Source organism: Bidens hawaiensis, unplaced genomic scaffold, assembly GCF_021521415.1.
Source record: "Bidens hawaiensis isolate Kalapana, Puna unplaced genomic scaffold, B.hawaiensis_p1.1 tig00024623_1, whole genome shotgun sequence".
In the NCBI taxonomy this organism is placed as follows: domain Eukaryota; kingdom Viridiplantae; phylum Streptophyta; class Magnoliopsida; order Asterales; family Asteraceae; genus Bidens; species Bidens hawaiensis.
The window spans coordinates 223,400-250,387 of record NW_027493888.1 but is presented as its reverse complement, the minus strand read 5'-3'; the positions used below and the strand labels follow the sequence as shown (position 1 = coordinate 250,387).

General features: G+C 34.7%; 3 protein-coding genes, 3 non-coding genes and 1 pseudogene across 7 annotated transcripts; 5 read left to right on the top strand and 2 right to left on the bottom strand.

The window, feature by feature from the left end:
• Positions 1-2: 2 nt before the first annotated feature.
• Positions 3-74, bottom strand: TRNAP-UGG (transfer RNA proline (anticodon UGG)). The gene has a single exon. It is a non-coding gene; the product is annotated as a tRNA-Pro (tRNA).
• Positions 75-658: 584 nt separating this feature from the next.
• On the top strand, positions 659-3,905 carry LOC143569602 (histone acetyltransferase type B catalytic subunit-like; annotated as a pseudogene). The gene is made up of 8 exons (XR_013141763.1): positions 659-737; positions 807-848; positions 1,897-2,006; positions 2,089-2,157; positions 2,288-2,326; positions 2,413-2,489; positions 2,593-2,656; positions 2,884-3,905. The product of XR_013141763.1 is annotated as a histone acetyltransferase type B catalytic subunit-like (transcript).
• A 444-nt stretch (positions 3,906-4,349) lies between these two features.
• On the bottom strand, positions 4,350-6,579 carry LOC143569601 (uncharacterized). Its single transcript, XM_077055473.1, has 7 exons — positions 6,145-6,579; positions 5,962-6,047; positions 5,288-5,366; positions 5,136-5,195; positions 4,946-5,067; positions 4,674-4,745; positions 4,350-4,587 (listed from the first exon to the last, which is right to left on the bottom strand). Exons 1-7 carry the CDS (start codon positions 6,529-6,531, stop codon positions 4,485-4,487), a joined length of 909 nt encoding a protein of 302 aa, XP_076911588.1. The 5' UTR covers positions 6,532-6,579; the 3' UTR covers positions 4,350-4,484.
• Positions 6,580-7,735: 1,156 nt separating this feature from the next.
• LOC143569600 (small ribosomal subunit protein eS30z/eS30y/eS30x) lies at positions 7,736-9,209 on the top strand. Its single transcript, XM_077055472.1, has 3 exons — positions 7,736-7,812; positions 7,903-8,040; positions 9,020-9,209. Exons 1-3 carry the CDS (start codon positions 7,809-7,811, stop codon positions 9,064-9,066), a joined length of 189 nt encoding a protein of 62 aa, XP_076911587.1. The 5' UTR covers positions 7,736-7,808; the 3' UTR covers positions 9,067-9,209.
• A 5,922-nt stretch (positions 9,210-15,131) lies between these two features.
• On the top strand, positions 15,132-15,203 carry TRNAE-UUC (transfer RNA glutamic acid (anticodon UUC)). The gene has a single exon. It is a non-coding gene; the product is annotated as a tRNA-Glu (tRNA).
• A 933-nt stretch (positions 15,204-16,136) lies between these two features.
• Positions 16,137-16,208, top strand: TRNAE-UUC (transfer RNA glutamic acid (anticodon UUC)). The gene has a single exon. It is a non-coding gene; the product is annotated as a tRNA-Glu (tRNA).
• Positions 16,209-17,479: 1,271 nt separating this feature from the next.
• On the top strand, positions 17,480-26,070 carry LOC143569627 (uncharacterized). Its single transcript, XM_077055497.1, has 21 exons — positions 17,480-18,608; positions 18,730-18,845; positions 20,397-20,605; positions 20,835-20,954; positions 21,062-21,196; positions 21,282-21,407; positions 21,516-21,571; positions 21,645-21,735; positions 21,809-21,926; positions 22,063-22,275; positions 22,368-22,695; positions 22,798-22,891; positions 22,992-23,100; positions 23,249-23,523; positions 23,654-23,781; positions 23,865-24,099; positions 24,186-24,374; positions 24,447-24,917; positions 24,997-25,239; positions 25,434-25,525; positions 25,669-26,070. Exons 1-21 carry the CDS (start codon positions 17,794-17,796, stop codon positions 25,814-25,816), a joined length of 4,311 nt encoding a protein of 1,436 aa, XP_076911612.1. The 5' UTR covers positions 17,480-17,793; the 3' UTR covers positions 25,817-26,070.
• The last annotated feature ends 918 nt before the right edge of the window (positions 26,071-26,988 follow it).

Here is a 26,988-nt window from a genome sequence, read left to right as displayed (position 1 = left end):
AGGGGGCGTTCCGAGAATCGAACTCAGGACCTCTCGCACCCAAAGCGAGAATCATACCACTAGACCAAACGCCCAATTATGTAATAATTCTATACCATCATACATCTATAGCAGCTTCATTCTATAAATGAACAAAACAAACACGCACGGTGGGATGTTCGTGCTCATTCTTTTAACTTTAACTAAACACAAACATATAATCAAACACATTCTTTTCTTCATATTTGTTCATTAAGAAAATGCACATATCCATATTCGTTCGTTTAAAACCTAAACGCACAAAAGCGAACAAACTTAAACGAACATAGTTGAACAAACACAAATTAACATAACTGATTAAACATAAACTAATACAAGTTAGCCTTCACTAACACAAACAAAACGTAAATAAACAAACATAAATAAAAATAAATCAACGAATATTCATGAACATAAATGAACGAACAAAACCTGTGTTCATATTCATTCGTTTAATCAAACAAACATAATATAACAATTATGTTTATCCCTTTACTAAATAAACGAACCTTCCACCGACCAGTTCATTAACGCCCGGTTAGTTTCCACACCTGTATATATAAACCCTCGCTGCCTCACACGCTATCACTCACCACTCACTCTCACTTTCCATTTCCCGCGTCTGGTCGTCAAAACCCTAATGGGAACGAAGCACCAGGCATCTTCCGACACCGTCACCGACGCCAAAAAACGCCGGAAAGTCGGATTCGCCAAATCCGGTAAGTTTAATCAACACTTAATTGCTTCAATTATTATTATAATCTCACTTATTATTATTATTTACGTAGATGAAAGCGTTCAACCTAACGACTGCATCAAAATCTACTTCGGTATGTATCATTCTCTATAAATTATTGCTAATGTTTTAATCACTTAATTCCGTTGAGCATTTATTTAGGCGTTTTTGTGTTTTTAGGGTTTTGTTTCTTAATATGTGCTCAAAAGTATCTACCACGGCTTAATTGTGTTTATTGTTTGGAATTCATGTTCTCGATGTAAAACATCCGAGCTCGGCTCGTTTCAAGCTCTTTTTCTAAAGCTCAGCTCGAGCTCGTGCTCAGTGTGTTTTATTTTTGCATATTAATTAATATTAATATATTTATAATTTTTGTTATGTGTATATATGTTTTTGAATGATAGTTTTATATAGAACAACATAGTATGTATTGTTTAGTTATTTTTCTGATAACTTTATAATAATAATATTTATTAAACAAATATATGTTAATAAAAAGTATATAAATAACATAGTTATCAAATGCGTTAGGCATACTCAAGGCGCATAGCCTTCGCCTGGGTCTTAGGTGCAAAAAAAGTGATGGCCTTAGGAAAATTGAAGCTAGGGGCCGGGCTCGTTATTTAAACAAGCTTATATTTATGCTTGAGTTGGAATCGAGTTTATGCTCTGCTTGATTGAGCTTTTTCACTAGCCGATCAGATAGGCTTGTTTGTGTCTTAGTTTTGGTTAAGTAATTTACTGCTTGGTGAAAGTTATTAGTAATATTGATTTGGGGGTGTTTGGATGTGGACTGTAAAAGTGGTTATTCTTGAAGTTGTAGTAATCATAGTTTGTAGTTTCTGGCAAAAGTTTACTGATCTGAGTTTGTGATGTTTAAAGGCTAAATTAGATTGAGGAAAACAAGTTAGTGGCAAGAAAATTGATAGTTTCTGGTAAATGTAAAATTTCTCACTTATCTGTTCTAATTTAACTATTTCACATCCAAACACCTTCTTAAACTTAAACTTTCTAAATTTGTTGGTTTAGTGATTATCATACTTATTTATTATCTTCCTTATTCTTAGGTTTTCTTCAACTTTGTACGATCTTCTTTACCCCTGATGAAATGTTGTTATGTTGATTAAATATTTAATTTGCAGTTTCTAAAGAAGATGAAATGGGCTCTGAAGAATGCTTTGCAATTGAACCTGTTGACCTGGGTAGCTTTTTTGAAGAGGATGGAAAAATATATGGCTACCAAGGGTTAAAGGTTTACTCTCTTTTGAACCCTTTGTATATCCTGTAGATCACTGTCTGGATCAGTAATTAATATTTGAAATAAAATAATGCAGATCACTGTTTGGATCAGCAGTATTTCATTTCAAGCATATGCTGATATTTCTTTCGTGAGCACATCTGATGTAAGTACATGTGTTTATGATATGCTTTCCAGAATCATAAGTAAGCATGTTTAGTATTTTCTACAATTTTTTACATATAAATCTGACTTTGTTTTTTGTCAATGATTGATGTTTTATGTCATTGTTGAAGGCTGGGAAAGGAATAACAGATCTTAAATCTTCTCTACAGGTTATCATCAAATACTGTACTTATTCTATGTAGTTCATTTTTCCGCAACGTTTATATATTGACTGCTGGTTTTTTTTTCATTGCAGAATATATTTGCAGATAATCTTGTTGAGACAAAAGATGACTTCCTCAAAACATTCTCTACAGAGACTAATTTTGTTAAGTATGTACACATTCATGAAGCCTCAATTGAAATTTAGTTTTAGATTATTGTCATCTGTATTTCTTTGTCAGTCGGTTGTATCCTGATGTTTGCCATTTTATAGGTCTATGATCTCAGATGGAAAAGTAATTAGCAATGAGTTGAGTGCTGATTCTTCTGAGCTGGAGGTGTGTTTTAGTGTTTTCAAACTGTCATATTTACCATAGCTTTTGACTACTAAATTGACTCTATTTGAAGTATGTTTATGCAATGGGGCAAGATGGGTTAACTGTATTTATTTTATGTGTAATTTGTTATTTCTAATACAATAATAATATAAATTATGAAACATTTTGGAGGTTGTATTATATATATGTTTTAAGTGCAGGGGCTAATTATTCTACATATTTATTAGGTTGTTCAAGTTGAGGGCCCATCAATGGGTCTTCTTTACTGCAGATTGGTACCACTTGTTCTTCTACTTGTTGATGGTAATTTCCAGCTGTTCTTACTTCTTAAGGTTTTGCATTCTTTTTTATCAATTTAATTCTTATTTATTTAATTTAAATTCGTTACATTTATGCATCAGGTAGCAATCCCATAGAGGTTATCTTCTTCAAGCAATCACCAACAAGGCAGTTGCAGACAACGTCCACGACTTCTCAATCGAGGAGCCACTAGACTCATTACAGCACGTTAGGGCTTGCATCGACATACCTCGTTTACTAGCTCCACCAGCAATCCAACCTGCATTAACCTCAACCTTAGACCGTCTAAAAGAAGAAAACCTAGCCAAACGAACCCAAATCACCCGTTTCACCCCTCCACCCGAAACCATTGAAGAAGTCAGAAAAACCCTTAAAATCAACAAGAAACAGTTTCTGCAGCTGTGGGAGATTTTAATGTACTTAACTCTCGATCCCATTGAGAAGTATGCTGAGAATTTTAGGACTGTTGTTTATGACTGAATTAAGGCTGATGTTATCGGTAAAGATACTGGTGCGAGTGGGGAGCGGGTTGTCGAGGTCCCGACTGAGTTTGACTCTGAGGTGTCGTTTGTGATGTTTAAGACGAGTGGCGATGGTGAGGAGGTTAACGAAGTCGAGATTGAAGAAAGTGATAAGGTGAAACAAGAGGAGCAGTTGCAGAAACTGGTTGATGAAAGGATTGAAGCTATAAAGTTGGTTGCAGAGAAAGTGAGAGTTGCGAGTTCTTGAATATTATCGTTAGTATTTCAATGAGAATGTTATAAGAATTTTAATAGTTTTGAACCTTTTTAGATGTTTTGAGGTGTTTGTAATCTCTATTGAGCTTGCAAGAATTATGCTTCCAGAATGGTTTTGTTTCATTTTGGTTTATTATCGTTTCATTTGTGGTTGCGTTTTTGCTTCGTGAGTTGGCGGGTTGCTATTTGAGCCCGAATCTGAATCTGAAATTTGTGTTGTTTTTTTGCATTTTACTCTGAATTATAAATTTACAACAAAATGAGTATAAATGTATATAAAACAGGTACTTTTAAATTATAAAAGTTGATGTCTAGTTTGTTCTTCAAGCTTAAACATGTAAATGAATTGAGCGTTCGGTTTACATAAACAGGTGTTCGTTTGTTCACTTATTCTCAAGCATGTTACGTTCGTCAGTTTAGATTAGTTACGTTTATTAATATTTTCACGTGAAAAAAAAATCGGCTTTAGTCTTTGGTTAAGTAACTTTTTAGGTCTGATACATTGTGTTTGTTTACGTTCATGAACCGTCTATTTATATTGTTAACGAAGGAACACAAACAAGAATACCCCGTTCGTTGAATTGTGTTTGCCCAATCACTCGGTTAAAAGTAAAACGAATGAACAAGAACATGCTCCGTTCATTTTCGTTTGGTTTGTTTACATGCCTACTCAAACTTGGTTGATTCATCAATGAAGTTCATATAAAAAAGTTCATATTTCATTAAGTGAACTTATACACTATGACAACACAATGGTGAATACTACATTACATACGAGATGCTATAGATGCCTAGATTCTATGAACACTATAACCTTCATCCTCTGATGTCAAGTTTGGACTCCAGTTTTCATATTCGGATCCACCAAAAACCATCTGTTTGATTCCAACATGACTGTAAACAATAAACAAAGTCATTAATACTCGTTCGCTTAAATACCGAACCCAAGGACACAAACAAGGCAGAATTATGGAACTTACTCGGAACTTATTTGTGTCATTGCATTTATTAATATGTCCAGCAGCAAAGGCTCACTAGTACCAATGTCTACCCTGAAAAAAAAAAGATGAACCGAATTCTCTCATCATTAATATACAAAATATTTAAAAATAACCGCTCATCAAGAGTCAGCCGAGTCAACGAACGGTTGACTTTTGACCCGTTTGACTGGTTCTTTTTTTTTTAGCTAATGAACAAGTACAAAAAAAAAAACAAATAAACGGTTCATGTTTAGATTTTTTGTATGGATTACCATATGCGTGCTACATTGTCTTGAATCTCAAGATCACTAATGTTATAAAATGTAGCTGGTTCAATATTTGCTCCTAGAATATCATCATAACTTGGTCTCTTATCCGTAGTAGATTGTGATAACTGCAAATATCACATCCTTTAACAAACGTAAAACAGTCAAATCGGAAGGTAAAGGTTTTAGCAATTACTTGCATATTCATAGAATTGCACCCGCCAAGACGTCCAATAATATGCCATGAACGAATCGTCTGCAAAGAAAATACATTAATTACCATTTTCCTTGTATGTAATAAAGCATTCAAGTCATCCAAAATATATTTAGTGGAGTGAACCAACTTACATCACAAACCATCTTGACGTCTTTATCCAACGGAGCATGGTAGAACTCAATCCAAATATACGAGTTGTTGAACTCAAATCTAAAACAAATCAATAATATTAAATATCACATAAAAATGTAAAGCATTTTTTTCATAAAGGAGTTTATCTAATTTCATATCATCTTACACCATATAAACAGGGTCCGAAAAAACTCATTCATTATTTCCGTTCATGTACACAAATAGCCCTGTAAACGAAATGAACGTTCGGTGAACTGTTTGGAGGGAAGTTCGTTCATTTAATAAAGGAACGGACATCAGCAAATTTTTTGATCATTTAATAAAACGAACGAACATGAACATGTGTTCCGTTCGTGAACATTCGTTTATGATCGTTTATTTACATTCGTTTAACTTCTTAGTTTTATAATTTTTTAAAAAATTAACATGTATTAGACTTCAACTGGTGTTCATTTAAGATTGTTTGTGTGTTTTAGTTTATGTTCATTTATGTTCGTTTGCATTTGTTCATTTACGTTCGTTTAGAACGTTGAACTGACATAAGCAGACACGAACATGTTCATTTTCTTAACAAACAAACATAAAAAAAAACATGTTTGTTTAGTTGTTCGTGTTCGTCGGTTCGTTTACATGCCTAAACACAAACAAACTCCAGAAATCCTGTAATCCTTACTTGTTAAAAATCACTTTCATGGGCGTCGCAGAACCCGTTTTCCGCTGAATAATCTTATCCCTCTTGTTCTTCATCCTCTCCTCAATCTGACATTTCATCAAACACTTAGCATGCATCCTCATTCAACAACACTACAACACTCTTAACCCAAAACACACACATAATTTGAACCAATTAGCTTACTTTCGACCGCGCTTTAGCCGGATCATCAAGCGAAGTCCCCAAAATCTCAGCAAATTCAGGATCTTTATCATAATTCATTTCTTCATCTCTTGCTTTCGGGTTAAACTCATCTTCCACTTTATCCCAATCAATGTCAACCATATCATTATCATCATGCACTTCTTCTTCTTCATCTTCTTCAGCTTCCAATTGCTTAATTTGGGTCATCAAGTCTGTTGATTTTGGTACTCTGTTTTCACCAGCTTTAATCAAGATTTTTCCAGGGTTTCGTTTGGAGTGTAATTTGATGAAAGTAGAAGTTTTTGGAAATGGGTTTTGGGTGTTTGATTGAGTACATGTTGAGATTAGTGGGAATTGAACTGGGGTTAATTGGAGTATGTTGTTCATGGTGATAAAGATGAAATTTGGGGGTTTAGGGTTTATGAAACAAGTTTGAAGATAATATTGTAATGGTAAAATGTAATAATTCAAAAGATTTATGGGAAGTAGGATTGGAAGCCCACTTGGGTCCAGTGGTAAGAGACTAGTGCACAAAATAAACTATTTCGGATCTGACTTGGAACTGGTTTTTACACGTGCCTGATTTGCGGGTATGACATGGTATAGGATTTTTCCCCGTAGCCAATTAAAACTCGACCGGACCCACTTGAAACCCGAAACCACCCGGTCAAATACCCGACTATACCGGAACTAATTCCTACCCGATCGGGTTGACTTTTGTTGACCATCGGTTTTGGCATCTGAAAATACCCGGTTTATACACCTCTAGTAGGAGGCATGGGTTCTCCTATAGTGATCCAAAATCGATTCTTACTTTTGTAGTTTTGGTGGATTATGACAATGAAGGATTCGAGCATTGTTAAAAACCGAATGAACCTAAATTGTATGAACCATGTACAATCTGGTATAAAAACCAAGCATTGTTAAAAACCAAATAGAGTATCACATAGTAAAGAAACCGGTTTTCGCGTAAGGTAATGTACCAAAATTTCATACCCAATGCATACTCTACAAGTAGGGTTGGATTTATAACAAAATAAGCTAAATAATTAGTGGTGCAAATGATAATATATATAGAGCTCGAGCTTGGCTCGTTTCGATCTCTATTTTTAAAGTTTGAACTTGACTCGTTAATAGTTTTTCAAACACGAGCTTGGCTTGTTTCGATCTTTATTTTTAAAGCTCAAACTCTACTCATTAATGGGTTTTCAAATCCGAGCTTGGCTCATTTACTAGTTTTTATATATTATATATATATTTTTCATTTCTAATCTAATACATAACCTAAAATACTAATATACATTATAAAATAATTATTTATAAAATTATATATACTAATTATTAGTTATTGTATACACACGTACGTATATATATGTATGTATGTATGTATATAATTAAAATTATACGAATTATATGCTTGTTTAGGCTCGTGATCTGGCTCGATCTCGACAAGTGGGTCCGGACTTGGGCTAGTTTAATAAACAAACTTATTTTTAAGCGCGGACTTGGGCTCGTTTAAGCTTGGGACAAATAAATATAACTTAATTTGCAAGCGGGCCATTATATCAACGTCCCATAAAACCCTAGCCGTAAACTTCAACCATCTCTTCTTCCGTACCTGCAACTAAAACACAGAGTAACCACCAGAAGTCAAAGAATCAAACATGGGTGAGTTTAATAGCTTTAGATCATATATTCATATTCAATTGAGCTAAGATATGTTCAATTAACCGATGAATTGAATTGAATTGATTACAGGTAAGGTTCACGGATCATTGGCACGTGCCGGTAAGGTCAGAGGTCAAACACCTAAGGTCGCTAAACAGGATAAGAAGAAGCAGCCACGTGGACGTGCTCACAAGCGCATTCAGTATAACCGTCGTTTTGTTACCGCCGGTAACTTTTTATTATTATTATTATTATTATTATTATTATTATTATTTGTTTGGATTTAAGTTTATATTAAAGTTAATTAATTTGATAATTTTTATAGTTAGTTTGTTTTAAGTTTTAATAATCTAACATGTAAACTCTATGCTCCACGGGTAATTAATTACTATGGGTGCAAATGAGCTGAGCTGCTCGTTAGCTACTCGAGCTCGGATCGGTAAAAAGCTTGAAACAAGCTGAGCTTTTACGGGTTCGAGCAAGGCTTTTATGGGAAGCTTGTTTAGGTTCGTCGAGCCTTTAATATTTTTAAGTTTGACCTTTTTTAAGGCGCTGCATGATCTCGATCGGAATTAGGCTCGTTTAAGGTTTTTTTTTTAAATATCTAAATTGATTAACAAAAGGCGTATAAATTACTTATTATATAATAATTCAGCTGAGCTTGAGCTTGAAAAAAAACAACTCACAAGTCGAGCTCTGAGCGATAGAAAACGTGCTCGCAAATGAGCCGAGCTGGTGCTCGAGCTCTGCTAAGTCAAAACAAGCTCGAGCTTAGTAGAGCTGCTCGGCTCGGCTCCTTTGCACCATTAATAATTACACCACAAATACCTGATGAATAGTTGGCCTGGTATTACCAATAACTGATCTAAACTCGTCTCTTTTCCATCCTTAATGACGACCAAGACTCGTGTTGGACCGAGTAACCTCAGTAGTGGATGATGGACTGGACCGATTAAGCATATTTGTGTCGGTTAGGATCTTGGTTCTTTGGGGAGTGTTGGGATTCGGTTCGTTCCGGTATGGGTAAAAACCAAAATGTGATCCGTTCTACCCCAAAAGTGTCATGTTTGGTTCTGGCCCGCTCTATACTGGTCTGTTTTTTGGTTTTGATTTTGCAAATATTTGGGTTCATGTTTGGTCTTTTTCGGTTTCAACTCAGAGCACATTATGTGGAATATGCGCTTGATAATTATTTGTGTTTTTGCAGTTGTTGGATTTGGAAAGAAGAGAGGACCAAACTCATCAGAGAAGTAAGCTGTTAAAGGGATGTCTGGTTTTGTAAGCTTAGTTTGATGAAACTGTTTTTGCATGTCTTTCATTTTATTCAAATACTTTTATCACTTTCATCCGAATATTTTCGAGTTTAATATAATATTTACTGCTTTTGGTGTTGGTTCGTGAGTTCGAGATTGATGATGTTATGCACGATCATGCATTTGTTTATGTTAAAAGATATACACTTGAATCTAAACACACACTTAAAATAATGCACTTGGAAGAAGACAAGTTTACATCAGTTAAGGCCGTAAACTAGCTCGTATAGCTTGATAAGCAAAGTCAGCAATGGCCTTGTTTTTGACTTTGCGTTTTGATGAGCCGTCCTTAGCCATTGCTGTCTTTGTATCTGTTGTAAGAGGTAGTCGGTGATCCTCAAGTCGTATGCAACTCATTCACAATGTTCCAGTCATGTTTGTATACAAACAAAAAATAAGTTGATCTTTATGGTACATCTAACGGGTCGTCTATTGGTCATCAAACCAACCACTTCGTCTTTGTCCCCACATGAAATACGCATAGACCCGCTTCCAAAGAAGTCATCAGACCAACCACTAAACTATGCCATTGCTAGCAATTCGACGTCCGCTAAAGTTGACAATTTTCTTATGACTATTCCAAATGAAGAAACTGCTTTTCCTAGTGGCAATACTGATGAGGTGGAATGAACAAGAAAAAAAAATGAATTTACGCTAATTATACACTTTGTAGACGAACTTGAGTGGTAGCCCGGGCACACCTTGGCCTGGGCATAAATCCGCCCCTGGGTGATGGGGGTAGAGATTCATCCACACTGCCATTGTGTGGTGCGATGTCATTGTGGGCGTTTTGAGTGGTTGAGATGGTCGGTTGTGGTGACTGTAAAACGAGCTTCAACAATGTTAGTGAACGGTTGGGAAAATTCAATATTTAGAATAGATAGAACCCGAGATTTGGAGATCGTGAGAAACTTGAATAGTTGAGAAATTGTGGTTTTACGAGTTCATGGTTACGTTGGTGTTTAGAGTCAGCCAACGCTACTGTTTTGAACGTTGTTTTTACTTTAATGACATCTAAAGTAATAATTGACCGAATAAATGACTTTTTTTATGGTTTCACATGACGAATGGTGATGCATGACCGATCTTGATGTAAGAAACGATTTGTCTGATTAGCTTCGTTAGTTAAAGGAGACCTTAACAGACGAGTACAATCATATATTTTGAAATGTAAACAAATCTAGAAAAATAAAAACAATCTCCAGCCAAATAATTGAACATAACAATAGCAAAAAGTAATATCTTTACATTACCAAAGAATTGGGTTTGAATTAAAATGTCAAAACAAACCCAGAAAATTGGCAACCAGATGATAAATAACCAGAAACAAAAAATACGAATAAATCATCAATCCTCATAAGCAAATAACCCTTAAAATAAAAATCTAGTGAATGATGTAAGTCAGAGCCAAAGCAACTAGCATCAACACATAGGCTACCCCTTGATCAATAGCTGCTCCTACAAATCACAAAAATAGAACATCAAAATCAATCATAATACCTGAAACAAAAACCGACGGCCGAATTTACAGATTATCATTTTTTTATATAAATAAGTTATAAGAATTTAATAAATATGTAACTTAAATACTATAAAAACAATTATTTCTATTTTTCTATAAACTTTAACCTCAAATGAGAACCAAAATAACTGAAACCAAACCGACCCCAAATCGATAAGCCCCCAAAAAAATTAGAAATTCATTGTTTTGGTCTTACGTTCAATTTTAACCCAAAACCGGCCTAAACCAAACCATGCACACTAGAGGTGGGCAAAAGAATCTTTTAACCAAACTGACCCAAAAATTGAAACGAAATCAAATCAGTTTGAAACCAGTTTGGAACCAATTGAAATCATAGGTAACGGTACCATCCAAAATTCCAAAACTTAAAACATTTGAAAAAATCTAGTACCCGTACTGATTGTGTTCAATCAGTACGGTACTAGCCTAAGCCATACTGATATGGAAAACAAGTGAAACCATATAGCAAACACCGTACCGATTCCATTGAAAATACCAAAACATAAAACATGAAAATAGTATCAGTTCGGTACCGGTATTCGGTAAATAAAAAAAACATATGTAAAGAGATGAAGTAATTATTAGTATTATTATTACCATCATTAGAAGGAGCAGGACCAGGACCTTGAGCATTAATGGATGGAAGAAGAAGAGACATCACAAGAACAAAAACAACCATCATAAAACACATTGTCACATGTTCCATGTTTGATGATCAAATGAATTCAAAACAATTTTGTCTTTGAATTCTGTTTTTTTTTTTCAGATCCCCGTGTGTGTGTTTATGTTTGTAGATTCATGGGTTGTTTATATAGGATGGCAGAGAATCTTTAGGTTATGGCACAAAGATATTATTATTATTATTTTTATATTTATATTTTTATTATTATTTTTATAAGGATTTGATTTTTCTTAGGTGGAAAGAAATGGTCAATATGGACGTTTTTTCACATGATTTCAACTTAATTAGACTCAACAAAATAACTGAAAATATTTAATCAAATCAGTTACATATTTTTTTTTATTTTTATTAAACATACATATTTAACTCAATGATATCAGGTGACGTAATAGATTGTTCCTCTTTCTTTCTTTGTTAGAATGACATATTTAGCTTAATGATACCTGACTAATGATGTAATAGATTGTTCCTCTTTCTTTCTTTAAAAAAAATATTTCAATTTCTCGTTAACTCAAAACGATTGCAATAAATTAGCAGCTAAATAAACAACAAGTTGCCTCGCTAATCCCTTTTTAAAAAACTAAAATAAAATGATTTGTTTCTTCAACTATAATGGAAAAGTAACATGGTATAAGTTTTTCAATAAAACCATTCAACTTTTAGTAGATGTTTAAAGTTATAGTTCTTTTTTATCATTTATTTCTTTAAACTAAGTGATCTAAATAGTATATACACGAATCATAATTATTGTTTATTGATTGTTATTTATATTTTTATTTAGCTTGAGTATGAAATATTAATAAAAAAACAAAAATGCATTAAGTATTAAAAATTTAATAATTGAACAATTTAAGTAAAATAAAAAATAATTAAATAGTAAACAAAAATCCATAGAAATTTCGTTTTGGTTACCTATTTATAAAAGTCATAAAAATATTTCAAAACATTAGAATATACGACTAAGGAAAAGTTGACTAGTCTACGTGCAAGAGATTTCTAGTAACTATTCTATGAATATTTCCCTTAATTATGGTACATACAAAAAATTATAGAATCGATTACCTAATGTTAGGAAACCAAATAACTATTGTTTATATCAAAATATAAGGCAAATCGTGTAATTAACAAACTCTTAGCTAAAATTAAAAAATACAACCAATTTTACCATTTTTATCCACACAGAGAATATTTTAGAGTATCTAATTTTTTTATTGGGACATCTATATTTATCGTGTGTCTGATTTATTTTTAGAAAATGTTTTCAAGATATACAAGATTTATGAATGTATATGATGTAACTTGTTTGAATGGGAATGATAGTGATCGTTGATGAAGGACATAGGACACGTGTACGGTGAGGAATGGATGGATGTGGTGGGTTGCAGGTAGGGTTTAGCTGTGTTATATACAGGAAAGAAAAATAAGAATCTCTGGCACATGGGTGATTTGGCCGTTGGTGTCATTTCTCTTTCTATTATTTCTTTTGAATTTCAAACTATATTTTTGGTTGTCACGATCATTATGTTTTTTTGTTATTTAAGGTACATTTTTTTTTGTAATTTTTTTAGTTATAATAAATCATTAAATCTTGAAAATTTAAATGTATACTTAATTTTTAGGACAACAAAGGCCGGACCCCCCGACTCACCTTTGCAAATAGATCATTCTTATGTCTGAAAAATAGGATTGTGATGAACCAACGCACTAATTTAGGAAGAACCACACAACTAGCCAAAATTTAGGGCTTAGCTTGTAGCAAACTGCATAAGACTTAAATCTACGACCTCCAATAAAGAAATCCATGAGACTATAACTAGACTAATTGGCCTTTTGGTTAACTTAAACTATGGTGGACTGGAGGGGATTATGACCGGAAATGGTGGATTTGACTAGAGATGATGACATGAAATGTTGGGATATATGTTATCATTTTATCCCCCACATACTTGGTGCCCGGTAGGATGACAATCTCCAAAACTAACTAAGTTAGTGTTTTGTTAATTTTAGGAGTGACGCATGAATATTAGTTTAAAGTATTGAGTGATGATGACAACGACCAATATCCCATAGTTGGAGTTATTAAAATACGATAGCCCGTCAACTTATTAAGTTAAATATTAATATTTAATGTATATACTATAATTCAGTTAATCAATATAATATAAATAAACTTTTATATGAATATATTATTAAAATTTAACAAATACTTTCGTTAAACATTAGGTTAAAATATTCTAATTAAACATTAACTTAAAACACCAAATAGAAATACTAGGTGGGTTGGCAAATGCTAGATGTGTTAAGCAGGATTCGAACCATGCACGTGACAAGAATTTAACAAGAACGTCCTTATAGAGTCCCGATTTTATTCCAACAAGAAGTGTATGACACACCACTTATTAGGGAGAAAATCAATGTTCTATTATATGATAAGAACTCGAGTAAAGTGAGTTGTATGCGGGTTCTAAGCCTTTCGAAGCCCCCCGACATCTAGTCGCACAAAAATTACTCCAAAAGAAAACGAAAAATTAAATTGGCTAATACTCCCGATACATATAAATGAAAAGATTCAATTATGTAGAAGAAACTTTGGTTGAAGATGCTCGTATAACCAATCGATTGTAACATGCCAAACAACATTATGCTTGTTTTGTGTTAAACGTGGGATTAGCATGTGAATTGTGTGATTGGGAATCCATTGATTTGTTTGAAATAATTATAATTCATTTTCAAATGATTAGACCATGCAAGATACCCAATAATTTTGTTCAATCATATTGAAGCATGTTCACTTGCATTTTCATTTTATTATAATGTGTATTTAAAGAGACTCGAATATATCATACCGACGCCGAATAACTGTAACTTTGTTTTTAGTATGATCAGATTTATCATTCAAAAGGGGGTTAGTGGTGTAACTTGTTACCCGCTTACCTGTTTCTCTACTGTAATTGAATCCTTTTATTTATTTATTTATTTTTTTAGTATTTGTTATGTTGGGTGGTTCCTCTTTTGGATATATACTATACAATGGTGTCATAGGCGTACACAATGCACACCATATATATGCAAGGTCATATGGGAGATGTAAGGTGTGTTATCATATGCTTGAAGTACATAATACCCCTTTAAATTGGTCAAGTGATTAGGCAACTGAATTTGCATAATATTATGTAAGCAATGAGTTATATCTTATAGACAACATTCATTAAGAAAACACTAGCAATGCCTTAATTAAAGTTGTCTACAATGTAATCTTCGTAGAAAAATTAACGTCGATGATTTGTATCCATGAAATATATATGTTGCATACAAAGGTAAATACTAACAAGAAACTTTAGTGGTGTTTGTACTTATGTTAATATTGGATGATGTAGATAACATCGAATCAAGCTGAGCATCTTGAGACTAAAACAAGTTTGCTTACTAAACGAGCTTGTGTAGGCTCTCGAGCCTAAACATTATTTACATAACTTATATTATTATATATAAAACTATGATAAAACAAAGCAAATAATATATTTTATGTTGTATATAAAAATTATATAAATATATATGAAAGTAATAATAAAAAAACGAGCTGGGCGCGAGCTCTTTTAAGTTACACAAGCCGAGCTCGAGCTTAGGCTGTCTATACCCTATTAACTAGGGAATGAAATCAACATATTCACTATGTAGTTCAGAAATTAACAATAAGCACAAAAATCACATATACAGCCAAATAGATTTAGAAAAAAGAATTTTACTGTATTTATTTAGTATATATTAAGTGATAAAATTTATATCAGAAACTTGTTCAAATTCCATTGTCGTCCAGCGGTTAGGATATCTGGCTTTCACACAGGAGACCCGGGTTCGATCCCCGGCAATGAAATTTTTTTAATGTTTTTGTTTTTTTTTCCAAATCTTTTAGTTCAGTAATCAGTATCCTGCACCATGTTTTACCATCATTGGATCATCCAATCAGTTTTATGTGATGACTTACCTTTTTTTCTACACTTATCGTTAACTGATTTGTATACATGGTGTTTGCTATACAAGCTTGAGTCAGGTTCTGCTTGGGCTCAACCTTGTAAATATACACGGTAGTTTGGCTCTTCTCGGAATCATCTACAGTCTGAACACTTGAGCTGAAATCGAATCGAAAACTATAGGACCATTTTCATGTTATTTTCAGTTGAGTTTAAGCCACTATCTTTCTTTGAACAACGTTTGTTAATTGTTACGACTAATGTAATTTGTTGCAACATTATGACGCTAACACTCTGCCGAACTTGCATTAATTTGGAGGTTCAAACTATAAATAAGTTACAACGTTGGATAATGGATTGAAAATATTATGAACAAATAGTGAAGAACCATCTTCTGGTTCCGCCAACTTATGTGCAATCTTTTTAACACCTAAAAACATCTTAATGTTGGGCTTTGATGTCACCAAAATTTATTTCCATCATGAAATACCAGTTACAAGTATTCACCTTTTCGGCCTATCATCGTCTTCTATAAATAAATATCTTAAACCATAACAATATAACACAGATACACAATTATATTGATATTACAAGTAGACATGTCCACATTTCATGCAAAATGATAGTTAAACATCATAAGCATGGAAGCGCAAGCTTTTTATAGGAACAAAGGACTAAGGATAAAATTTATTTTTATGTTTTCGTGCTTGTTCAGATATATTCATGTGTTTATATCATATATGTATATGTTTCAAAGTTTAATGATGTTGACAATAGAGTGATATATATTTCATATTTGTTATAGTGGATATTATATATCAAAACAAAACAAATATTCCATTGTCGTCCAGCGGTTAGGATATCTGGCTTTCACCCAGGAGACCCGTGTTCGATTCCCGGCAATGGAACGTTTTTTATTATCTGTTTTCATAGTTTTCTGGTCTTTCTTTTGGATCATGTTCTTGGTTCTAGGCTTCAATGTGTGGGCTTCTATGTAACTAATACTAATATGAGCCCATAATAATTTCACGACTTGACTTGGTTCTTCATGGTTGCAATTACCTCTAAACTCATGTAGTTGATTCGATTATTGTAATCCGCCTACCCTCATTTCGTGCTTGATTTCTACGCAACCGACCGCAGACATGACCGTGTCAACTAGCGCGAATAGTTTCCTTATCATGGCCTATACATTGCGATCCTTCATTCCACATCACTCCTCCATGGCTACCTATCACTTTCACATGCCAGAACGGCCAAACCTAATGCATCCACACCCTAATTTCTACATGACCGTCCATCCAAACGTGAGGGCACAGTCAAAGATTCATGCATCACGCACCAAACTTTTGACCCAAATGGCCTGACCATCATATTTAAGACCTACGTGATACTTTTATAACACTTTATGAAAAAGGGACTCCAGATAATCTCTTCAAACTATAAGCCCAATTTGCTTATCAGATTCTTCGCAAGGATTATGTTCTTTGAGTTCTTTATGAAGACAAGGATGTAAGAAAACATGAAGACTTATGATGGCAAACGAGCCCCGACGATCACACACAAGTCTTCCCTGGGGAAGCATGATTGAAACATTGGGTCGTGCTTGTATGGGGTCATGTGTTTATACCTATGTTGATCGTACGTGCTCAGTTACGTTTCAACATCTTGGAAGCATAGACTTATTCAAAGAGTTAAGTTGCAACCTCCTAGCTAACTTCACACAACAACAAGGGATACACCAAATATATTGTTATATCTATGAAGTTGTGTGCAAAGGTACCAAATGGGCGATCTTGACGTCATTTGAGTAGATGAAAAACATACACCTTCCAGATTTATGCACGCAGTTTAGCCATAACATATGTTAATGACCTAAACATGTATGTATCTAAAACTTTGAAACCATACAACAGAACAAAAGTCTAATTAAAACAACTATCTAGTCATAATAACCTAGAAGACGATCCTCAACCATTTGTTAACGGACAGTCACGCCATCAAAGCTCTAATAATATAATACATTCGTCGTATTCTAAATTAAGACATAAAAACAAGTACCGCTCTAACGTTATTTATCAATTAAAAAAACATCAATTGTTCTACACTTCTACACATCTTTAATTTGATTACTTTTCATGTCATTTTCATGTATTACATGATTGTAAAAATACAACATTATCTACACACCTAATCAAAAAAGACAAATATTCTTTATAATTATATATAACACCTATATCTAAAAACATGTAACAAATTAGCAAGTGTTGACCAAATGTATACATACAGATGAGTTATATCTATAATATTTATATATCACAACTGACATTCATGTGCCACATCATCATCATCACTGATTCATTCATGCTGTCCAGATTATTATTATTATTATTATTATTATTATTATTATTATATTACATTTAAACTCATCTCGCCGTCCGGCCACCGTCAATCTCCGATCAATTCACCATATGATTCGATCTCATTCAATTGATGGATACTGTTCTAATTATCTATCAATTCACTGTAATTATACTCCTAGGGTTTGGTTTTGTATCACCAAACCCTAATTTTCATTTTGAACCAATTGACGAGTATTCGGTTCTCGATTTCCACGGCGATTACTCGCCGCCGTCTCCGCCACCGCCGCCACCGTCACCGCACCCGCCGCCGCTAACGTGCGCCGATTTACGAGGTACTGGTAGCTTAGACGCCACGTGTGAACTGAATAATAGTTTGATATTTGATACTGATGTGTATATAGAAGGTGTTGGGAGCTTACATGTGATGCCTAGGGTTAGGGTTACGTGTTTAGGGTTTGGTTGTTCGGTTATTGTGAATGTTAGTTCTGAGTTTAGGTTAGGGTTGGATTCGGTGGTGGTAGGTGGTACGGTTTATGTGGTGGCGGGGAATGCGTCGTTTGAGGATGGTTCGGTTGTGAATGTGACGGCGTTGGGTGGTGATCCGCCGGAGTATACGAGCGGGTCGCCGAAAGGGGTGTTGGGAGGTGGTGGTGGGCATGGGGGGAGAGGTGCGTGTTGTGTGGTGGATAATACGAAGTTGCCGGAGGATGTGTGGGGCGGTGATGCGTATGGGTGGTCGGATTTGGATTTGCCGTTTGATTATGGGAGTAAAGGTGGGACGACTAGTAAGGATGAGGATTATGGTGGGAAAGGTGGTGGTAGGGTTCGGGTTGAGGTGGTTGATGCGGTTGAGCTTTTAGGGAGTGTTTTTGCGGATGGTGGTGATGGCGGTGTTAAAGGTGGTGGAGGGTCCGGTGGCAGTATTTTTGTGAAGGCACATAAAATGTAATGGTCTCTTTCCTTATGTTTTTAAGTTTTCTGTTGCTGCTTTTTTTGAATGGTTAGGATAAGTGATTATATGGTAAATTTATGTGTTTACTATCTTTGTTTGTTGTATGAAGAACAGGACAGGTAGTGGTGTTTTAAGTGCATCTGGAGGTAATGGATTTGCTGGTGGTGCTGGTGGTAGAATATCTGTAGATGTTTTCAGCAGACATGATGACCAAGCAATTTTTGCTCATGGTACATTCGTATTACATTGTTACCCTTGTTTTCATTTATCTAAATTTGGACTTCTTGATATCGTTGACCTGAATTAATATAACTTAGCGATACAGTCCATGCACTTTATTATTAACATAGAAGTTCCTAATTTTGTATGATTAGATGCTTGGTTTTTTAAAAATTTCAACCAAAAGTTTTTTTTTACAATGATTATGCCCCTAAATTTGTTGAAACTTGAAGGGAATTTATATGTTAAATATCAGAAATCCATATACTTCTAGGTTAATGGAATGTTGTTTTATTAAAACCTTGACCTAATCATAGAAAAACCTTTTTTGTTAATTTATGAGAAGTCTAGGGATTTACTTATACAGAAAAGGACTTTATGTCAACAGTTAAGTGTAGATCTAGGGATTTAATTATGCAAAAATATAGTGTAGGGACTTATATGTGAATTTATTGAAATTCTATAAGGCTTTTAGGAGAATTACTCATTTATCTTCAATGATCTATAGTTATAAATCACTATTAGGGTGTATCTAGGAGTACACTTATGCTTCTGGTCTTTGTGAAAACTTCTTATAACCAGGTATTAGACAACAACTCTACCTTTATATGTTGAATTATAGAAATTGTGTACTCAATCACTTGTTCATGGATTTTGGTCTTTATGTGCTTTGCTTTAACTCTAGGACTCTGATAGAAACCGGAAAATTAAAGATTGATTTTATTGAAAAAGTAACATAGTATGACCCAATTCGAGATGGGTTAATCTTCAAGAACAAAGGTTAGCAAATTTGAGATGGCAATTCTCCAAATAAAGGTTAAGAAACTAAATTTTGATTAACATAAACAAGACAAAAATAAACATATGACTTTAGGCCTATTTATTCTAGATAAGTAAATAACTATTGGAAACTTCCTCATGATTTTAGCCCTTGACCTTGACTCCCCAAATAAGCATTTGACTATGACTTCGACTCTCCATTGAATACTTATCAGTCTCTTTCTCTTGTGGCATCTTTGGACTGTGGTAGAAGGGAAATTTTATCAGACATGAACACAAAATAAAAGAGAAATAGTGAAGTGCTCATGTGGTTTATCAATAGAACATTATTTCTCGTTCAAATTAGGGATAATGAATGTGGGCGCCACCCCTGTATACAATTTTCTCACTAAGGTCACCCATGTGGCCGAAAACATGCCTATCGACTGGAATGCCTTTACACTTTTTAAAAAGGCAATAATAAATTGCATCAAGCTATCAATAACCATTCATTGTTAAAGAGTTATGTCCTTTTGTCATTTTACAACATCCGGCTTGTTTTTAGCTGGATTTGGTGTAAATGAAACTAGTGTGTTTCAAATCAATATTCCAGCAATCCAGCCTGTTATAAGTAAGTATTTGGTTTCAATTAATACCAGTTGGCCAAAAACATGCAAAATGACAAACCGTCTTTAAATTTTTGGAGGAAATAACAGTTTTAACTTATAACACATTAATTCCTCATCTATTATATTACATTTGAGATGGTATTTTAGCTGCCAACATTTCATTCTATTTTATAGGGGGGCAAAGTTATGGCTGTCCAGCAAATTCGGGTGCTGCAGGAACTTTCTATGATGCTGTTCCTCGAAGGCTTAAAGTTAACAATCACAACAGGTCAACGGATACAGACACACCGTTTTTTGCATTCCCAAATCAGCCCCGTTGGACCAGTGTTGACATTCAAGATTTTGCCAGAGCTGATGTTCCTCTGCGTTGGAGTCGTGTGCAGGTTGTCAACATGTCAGTTACTGCAATTCTTGCACATTTCTAGAGCATGCAAAACGGGTTGGGTATGGGTCATAACGGGGCGGGCTAAAACATGTCATAATTCGTCCAAGTTGTAACAAAACAAATATTACTATGATAATAAACTTATATTTTAGTAAAATGATTTAGAAGGCTTTATGCTACAAAAATAGACTTATATGTACATAATATCATTTTTTTAACTTGTATAGGTTCAGGGACAACTTAGTTTATCAAACTCAGCTGTTTTAAGCTTTGGTCTTCCCCATGATGCTGTGTCAGAGTTTGAGTTAATCGCAGAAGAACTTTTAATGAGTGATTCAGTTATCAAGGTAAGTGAGAGGTATAAGTTTTATTTGCTCTTAACCTCTTATAGTATAATATAAATAGTTCAATGGTATTCTTATTGTTTTCTTGTTTTTTTAATATATTTTGTTAGATATATGGGGCTTTGCGAATGTCTGTTAAGTTGCACTTGATGTTGAACTCCAAAATGGTAATAGATGGTGATGGTGAGGGCGATCCAATTATTGCTACTTCATTGCTTGAGGCTAGCAATTTACTGGTTCTCAAGGTAAGTTTTCTTCTCTTTTTCAAAAGTTTAATCAGAGACTTTCTTTATTATGTAAGTAATTAAATCATTTAACTAATTATGTCAGGGTGGATCTGTGATACAATCAAACTCAAATCTTGGTATTCATGGACAAGGTTCACTGAATTTGACTGGTGAAGGAAATATTATAGAAGCTCAACATCTGGTTTTATCAATATTTTGCTGTATCAATGTAAAGTTATCAGTGCATATGATATATTTTGATGCCATCTCTGACTCTTAGACGCTTTTAGCATCACTCATTCTGTTTGTACTAATGCATATTTGGCCACATATGTAGGTTGAGCCTGGATCCGTGGTCCGAGGTCCATTGCAGAACACAACTAATAACTACCTGTAAGTAATTACAGTTTAGTATAATGCATGATTTGGCTCAAACTTTGGTTGATGATATATGATAATATTGCAGGTCAAATTGTGAACTTGAGGTTTGCCCCATGGAACTAATTCATCCGCCTGAAGACTGTAATGTGAACTCTTCATTGTCCTTCACTCTTCAGGTGATAAATTATATAATTAAATAAGATTATCTTTTCATATTAGGCATACTGATTAGACATCATGCTTCTGCAGATATGTCGAGTTGAAGAAATAATTATTGAAGGTTCCATTGAAGGATCTGTTGTTCATTTTCAATGGGTCAGAACTGTGATTATTCAACCTTCTGGATCAATAGTTGCTTCTGGTTTAGGTATTATTTCTATATGCTCCAATTGCATCTGGAAACATGCATCATTTATATGCTCATGACCGAAAACAACCTGTTTCTAGTATCACAAGTTGTGATTGTTAGGTGTAATGATGTTTAATACAATTGGGATTTGTAGGGTGCATTGGTGGGGTGGGTCAAGGAAAAGTCTTGAGTTTGGGCCCCAGTGGTGGTGGGGGCCACGGTGGCAGAGGTGGGAATGCATATTATAATAACAGTCTGGTCGTGGAGGGTGGTGGTACTTATGGTGATGCTGATTTCCCCTGTGAGCTTGGTAGTGGCAGTGGGAATGATAGCTTGGGTGGTGCAACTGCTGGTGGTGGTATCATAGGTAAGCTTCTAGATCTTTAAATTATGCTGTTTTTAGTATCTTTTTTTTTCGTTGACCTTTTTTCACCTGAAACTTTTAATAATTTGATATAGTGATGGGTTCACTGGAGCACTCTTTGTCAAGTTTGTACATCTATGGCTCACTCACAGCTGATGGAGAAAGCTTTGGAGAAAATATAAGAAAGCAAAATGTCAATTCTAACCCTCAGATTAGTCCAGGTGGTGGATCTGGTGGAAGTGTTCTTCTCTTTGTTGATAGACTGGCACTTGGCAAATCATCTACAATCTCAACCGTTGGCGGCTATGGTGGTCCGAATTCTGGTGGTGGTGGCGGCGGTAGGATTCATTTTCATTGGTCAGATATTACAGTTGGCGATGAATATCAACCCGTGGCAAGTGTAAATGGAAGCATTAATATTGGGTTTGAATCTTGACAAATCACTACTTTTTTCTTTTCTCTTGTTTGACATCAGTATTGGCTTTACATACTCTTATTATGTTTTTGCTTCATTAAATATGGCAGAGGAGGAATTGGTAAAGGTTTGGGCCAACCAGGGGACAATGGAACTATAACTGGAATAAGTTGTCCAAAAGGGCTCCATGGTATCTTTTGTGAGGTAGGATTGTTTCTATTAAGTAATATATAGACCTACTATATTGATAATTGGGATATTTTAGTATTTTTATGTTGATGTTGGCTTTTATAATTGTTATTAGGAATGCCCACTTGGCACCTACAAGAATGTCACCGGGTCTGAAAGATCTCTTTGCTATGATTGCCCAACTCTAGAGTTTCCATATCGTGCCATTTTTACCCCTGTTCGAGGTATTTTGGTTTATATTCAGTTTCATCTATGCTAAATAAGTGGATTTCTTTTTCAAGAAGTTAGTGTTATATATAATTGAATGGCCAACACAATTCACAAGATTCTGTCTAGGTTTGTTTTGTTAACAGTGCATATATCATATGACAGGTGGCGTTTCTGATATTCCATGCCCTTATAAGTGTGTTTCTGAAAGATACCACATGCCACACTGTTATACTACATTTGAGGAGTTGATTTACACATTTGGTGGGCCATGGGTATTTGGTTTCATGATCATAAGTTTGCTCGTACTTTTTGCTCTTGTACTTAGTGTTGCTCGTGTGAAATTTGTTGGCGGTGATGAACTCTCTAGCCTAGTGCCAGCTAGGCATGGCGGCTTGCAATTGGATCGCTCAGTTCCTTTCTTGGAGTCATTAAATGAGGTATATTTTTAAGTTAGCTTGTTACCGTAGGCGGTAACGTGGGTGAAGTAGTGTCGGCTTAAAATAGGTTTCATATTTTAGAATTTTCAATTAATAGTTGTAGAAATAATAGTCTTTTTTTTCCATACAGGTCCTTGAAACCAATAGAAATGAGGAATCCAGAAATCATGTGCATCGCATGTACTTCTTGGGGTCTAATACTTTCAGTGAACCTTGGCATCTCCCTCATTCTCCTTCAGAACAAGTTGCTGAAATTGTGTATGGCTCTTCTCTTTCTTGCGTTTAAACTTTAAACATTAGCGGTATGATAAGGCATTTGATACGTGTGGGCGGTGTGGCAGGTATGAAGATGCATTTAATAGGTTTGCAGAAGAAATTAACATTTTAGCAGCTTATCAATGGTGGGAGGGTTCATTTTATAATATTCTTTCCATTATTTCATATCCATTTTCTTGGACATGGCTGCTATGGTGTCGTAAAAAGAAGATACAAAGGTTGCGTGAGTTTGTTAGATCAGAATATGATCACGCGTGCTTACGTTCATGTCGTTCCCGTGCATTATACGAGGGCCTTAAGGTTATTCTTCTATTCTTTTTACGGTGATCAATTACTACAACTAATTGACTGAAAACATAATGATCTTTTTTTGAAAAAAATTGCAGGTTTCTGCAACTTCTGATATGATGCTTGCTTATGTGGATTTCTTTCTTGGTGGAGATGAGAAACGAGACGACCTTCCTCCGACACTTCATCAAAGATTTCCACTTTCTTTAGTATTTGGCGGGGACGGAAGCTATATGGCTCCTTTTGTTCTTCACAGTGACAACATTTTGACCAGTCTGATGAGTCAGGTTTGTTAGTTTGACTTTAACCTTTAACCAAGAAACACAATATGATAATGTTCTCTTTTGTATCTTTTGCAGTCTGTTCCGTCCACCGTTTGGTACCGTTTGGTTGCGGGTCTAAACGCGCAGCTACGCCTTGTGCGGTGTGATCAACTAAAGTCAACATTTAGACCAATCATAAGCTGGCTCGACACGTATGCGAATCCAACTTTAAGTGCCCATCATATTCGTGTTGATTTAGCTCGTTTTCAGCCTACTGCTTCTGGTTATTATCAATTTGGATTAATAGTCTCTGCTATTGAGGATGAGCAATCAACACCTTCATTTGACCAGACCCGTGGTTCACCTTCAGTTGACCAGTCAAGGTATATGAATAATTATTATGGTAAACTTGAAGAGCAAAGACGAGAGACAGAATCGTTAATAACGCCACATAGACGAGCATCATGGTGGATATTAAATAATAGCAGCTTACAATCACTTAAAGAGAACATGTTGTGGTACCCTTTATCTTTTATTATTTGCAACGTCAAACCAATTGGTCATCAGGTACATATTATTTATGCATAGGTTTCTCAACAATTTGCCTTTGTTGACGGTCGCTAAGGTTGTTATTTTGTTTTGGCAGGATCTTGTTGGGTTGGTGATCTCTATTCTTCTTTTAGGAGATTTTATTCTTGTTTTGCTCATGTTGCTTCAGCTTTACTCGAACTCCGTGCTGGATTTATATTTGGTTTTATTTATTACTCCTCTTGGCATTCTCCTTCCGTTTCCAGCTGGAATTAGTGCTTTATTTAGTCACACACCTAAACGTTCATCGGGCCTCGCACGTTTTTATGCTTTGTGGAATATCACATCCTTGGTCAACGTTGTAAGTTATCTATTCCATCACTTGAACGTAGGCATGTAATGATGTGTAATTAATGAACCGAACACACAAGAACAAGGGCATGCTCTTGTTTGTTCATTCAACTTTAACCGAACACAAGCACTAGCAATTAATTACACATATTTTTTTTTCATGTTTCACAAATTAAAATCATGTGTTGCTTCTTTGTGAAACAGGTGGTTGCCTTCATATGCGGATATTTTCATTACAAAAATCAACTACCGCCCGGTGACAATAATCTAGATGTTTTATCGTGGAGCTTGAGCATGTAAGCTACTATTTATTTTCATGATTGATCAAGCATTTAAAGTTTAAAATGCGCATATTTTTTTATTTTCTCATAAAAACTCTTGTAAGAGTACCTGATCAACCCTATGCCTGTGTGGCGGTTGTGGTGGTGTTTGTTTGCAGGGATGATGGCGGTTGGTGGATGCTTCCGACTGGGCTGATGATATGTAAGATAGCTCAAGCACAATTAATTGATTATCATGTGGCTAATCAAGAAATCCAAGACCGAACATTGTACTGTAACGATCCCAACATTTTTTGGCAGTCCTGAAAGCAAGCGTCCGTAGATAGATACCTTTCGTGTGTGTGTTTATTTTTTAGTCGATTGAAAGATAGAAACTAAAAAAAACACAATATAAAAGATGAGTAGGGTTTTATTAATTTTTTTTCACCCATATTTTTTTCATTTGGGTTTTGTTGACAAATTCATGTTCGTTATATAAATGTTTTGCGCTTTGTAAATGTTAAGACATGGCCAAATCTTGAGCTTTATCAATGTTTCGAAAATTGGATTGATAACTGAATCAGCTATATTACTGGTTTACTGATTAGATCGGCTTCTAGGTCTTTTTGTTCGTCTATTATGGGTGATGTTAAGCGCCGTAAATTGGTAACTGGTTGATAAAAATCAGACCGTTTGTTACAGTTTTAACAAGCCTTGTCTGTTTGTACCATCTGTTTTTCGAAACCATACTTGTCGCTTGAAATAGACAAGTCTAAACTTGGTATAACTAAAAGAGATGGTGTACATGATTTACAATAGAAACCGAATAAAGAAATTAATCATTTTTAATAGGAAATTTAAAACATGTTATTTCGTGTAAAAATAATTTTTTACCATCTAAAATGGATAGATGTTAAATTATTTGAAATAAAAATGAAGGGTTTTCATTGGTCGTTTGGGTTGACACAGAGCCCACACTCATCTCCACTCTCGCGCCCACCATGCTAATCACGCCTTCGCTTTTAGCGCTCCTTTAGCACCCATTCGGTGTGGTGCATGGCGTCCCTTTGGGTTGACTTGGCAAGTGGCGCCAAGCCTGTACACACAGTCGGTGGAAGGAGTGATCATCCTACCCCGTCTTTCACAATTCTCTCATCCCACATAGATGACATCTAGGATTTCAATCACATAATGGTCTCTTTCACGATTAACATTAAGTAATAAAGACCAAATTGTTATTATTTTGTGAAAATTAATAATTCATACATTAATAAATTAAAAAATTACAAACAAAAGCCATTTACGAGCGAACACTACTTCATTTTGAATACAACTTAGTTAAAAAAGTATACCGGTATGTTAAGAAAATTATATAAACAAAGTTATGTATTTATATACATTTTAAAAATGCCAACGAGGCAATTATTAGAGAAAAAATCAAAATAAAATAGAGATGTAAAAAAATGAATCTTTCATAATTGCAAATGATTTTATTTGCA

Excerpts from the sequence above, each read along its gene's own strand:
- LOC143569601 (XM_077055473.1), bottom strand. The coding sequence starts at position 6,531 with ATGAACAACATACTCCAATTAACCCCAGTTCAATTCCCACTAATCTCA. Across the intron at positions 6,048-6,144 it reads CGGCTAAAGCGCGGTCGAAA|ATTGAGGAGAGGATGAAGAA; the intron begins GTAAGCTAATTG and ends ATGAAATGTCAG. Across the intron at positions 4,746-4,945 it reads GACAATGTAGCACGCATATG|GGTAGACATTGGTACTAGTG; the intron begins GTAATCCATACA and ends TTTTTTTTTCAG.
- LOC143569600 (XM_077055472.1), top strand. Across the intron at positions 8,041-9,019 it reads CCGTCGTTTTGTTACCGCCG|TTGTTGGATTTGGAAAGAAG; the intron begins GTAACTTTTTAT and ends GTGTTTTTGCAG.
- LOC143569627 (XM_077055497.1), top strand. The coding sequence starts at position 17,794 with ATGGATACTGTTCTAATTATCTATCAATTCACTGTAATTATACTCCTA. Across the intron at positions 23,524-23,653 it reads TCTTGGAGTCATTAAATGAG|GTCCTTGAAACCAATAGAAA; the intron begins GTATATTTTTAA and ends TTTTCCATACAG. Across the intron at positions 25,526-25,668 it reads TTATCGTGGAGCTTGAGCAT|GGATGATGGCGGTTGGTGGA; the intron begins GTAAGCTACTAT and ends GTTTGTTTGCAG.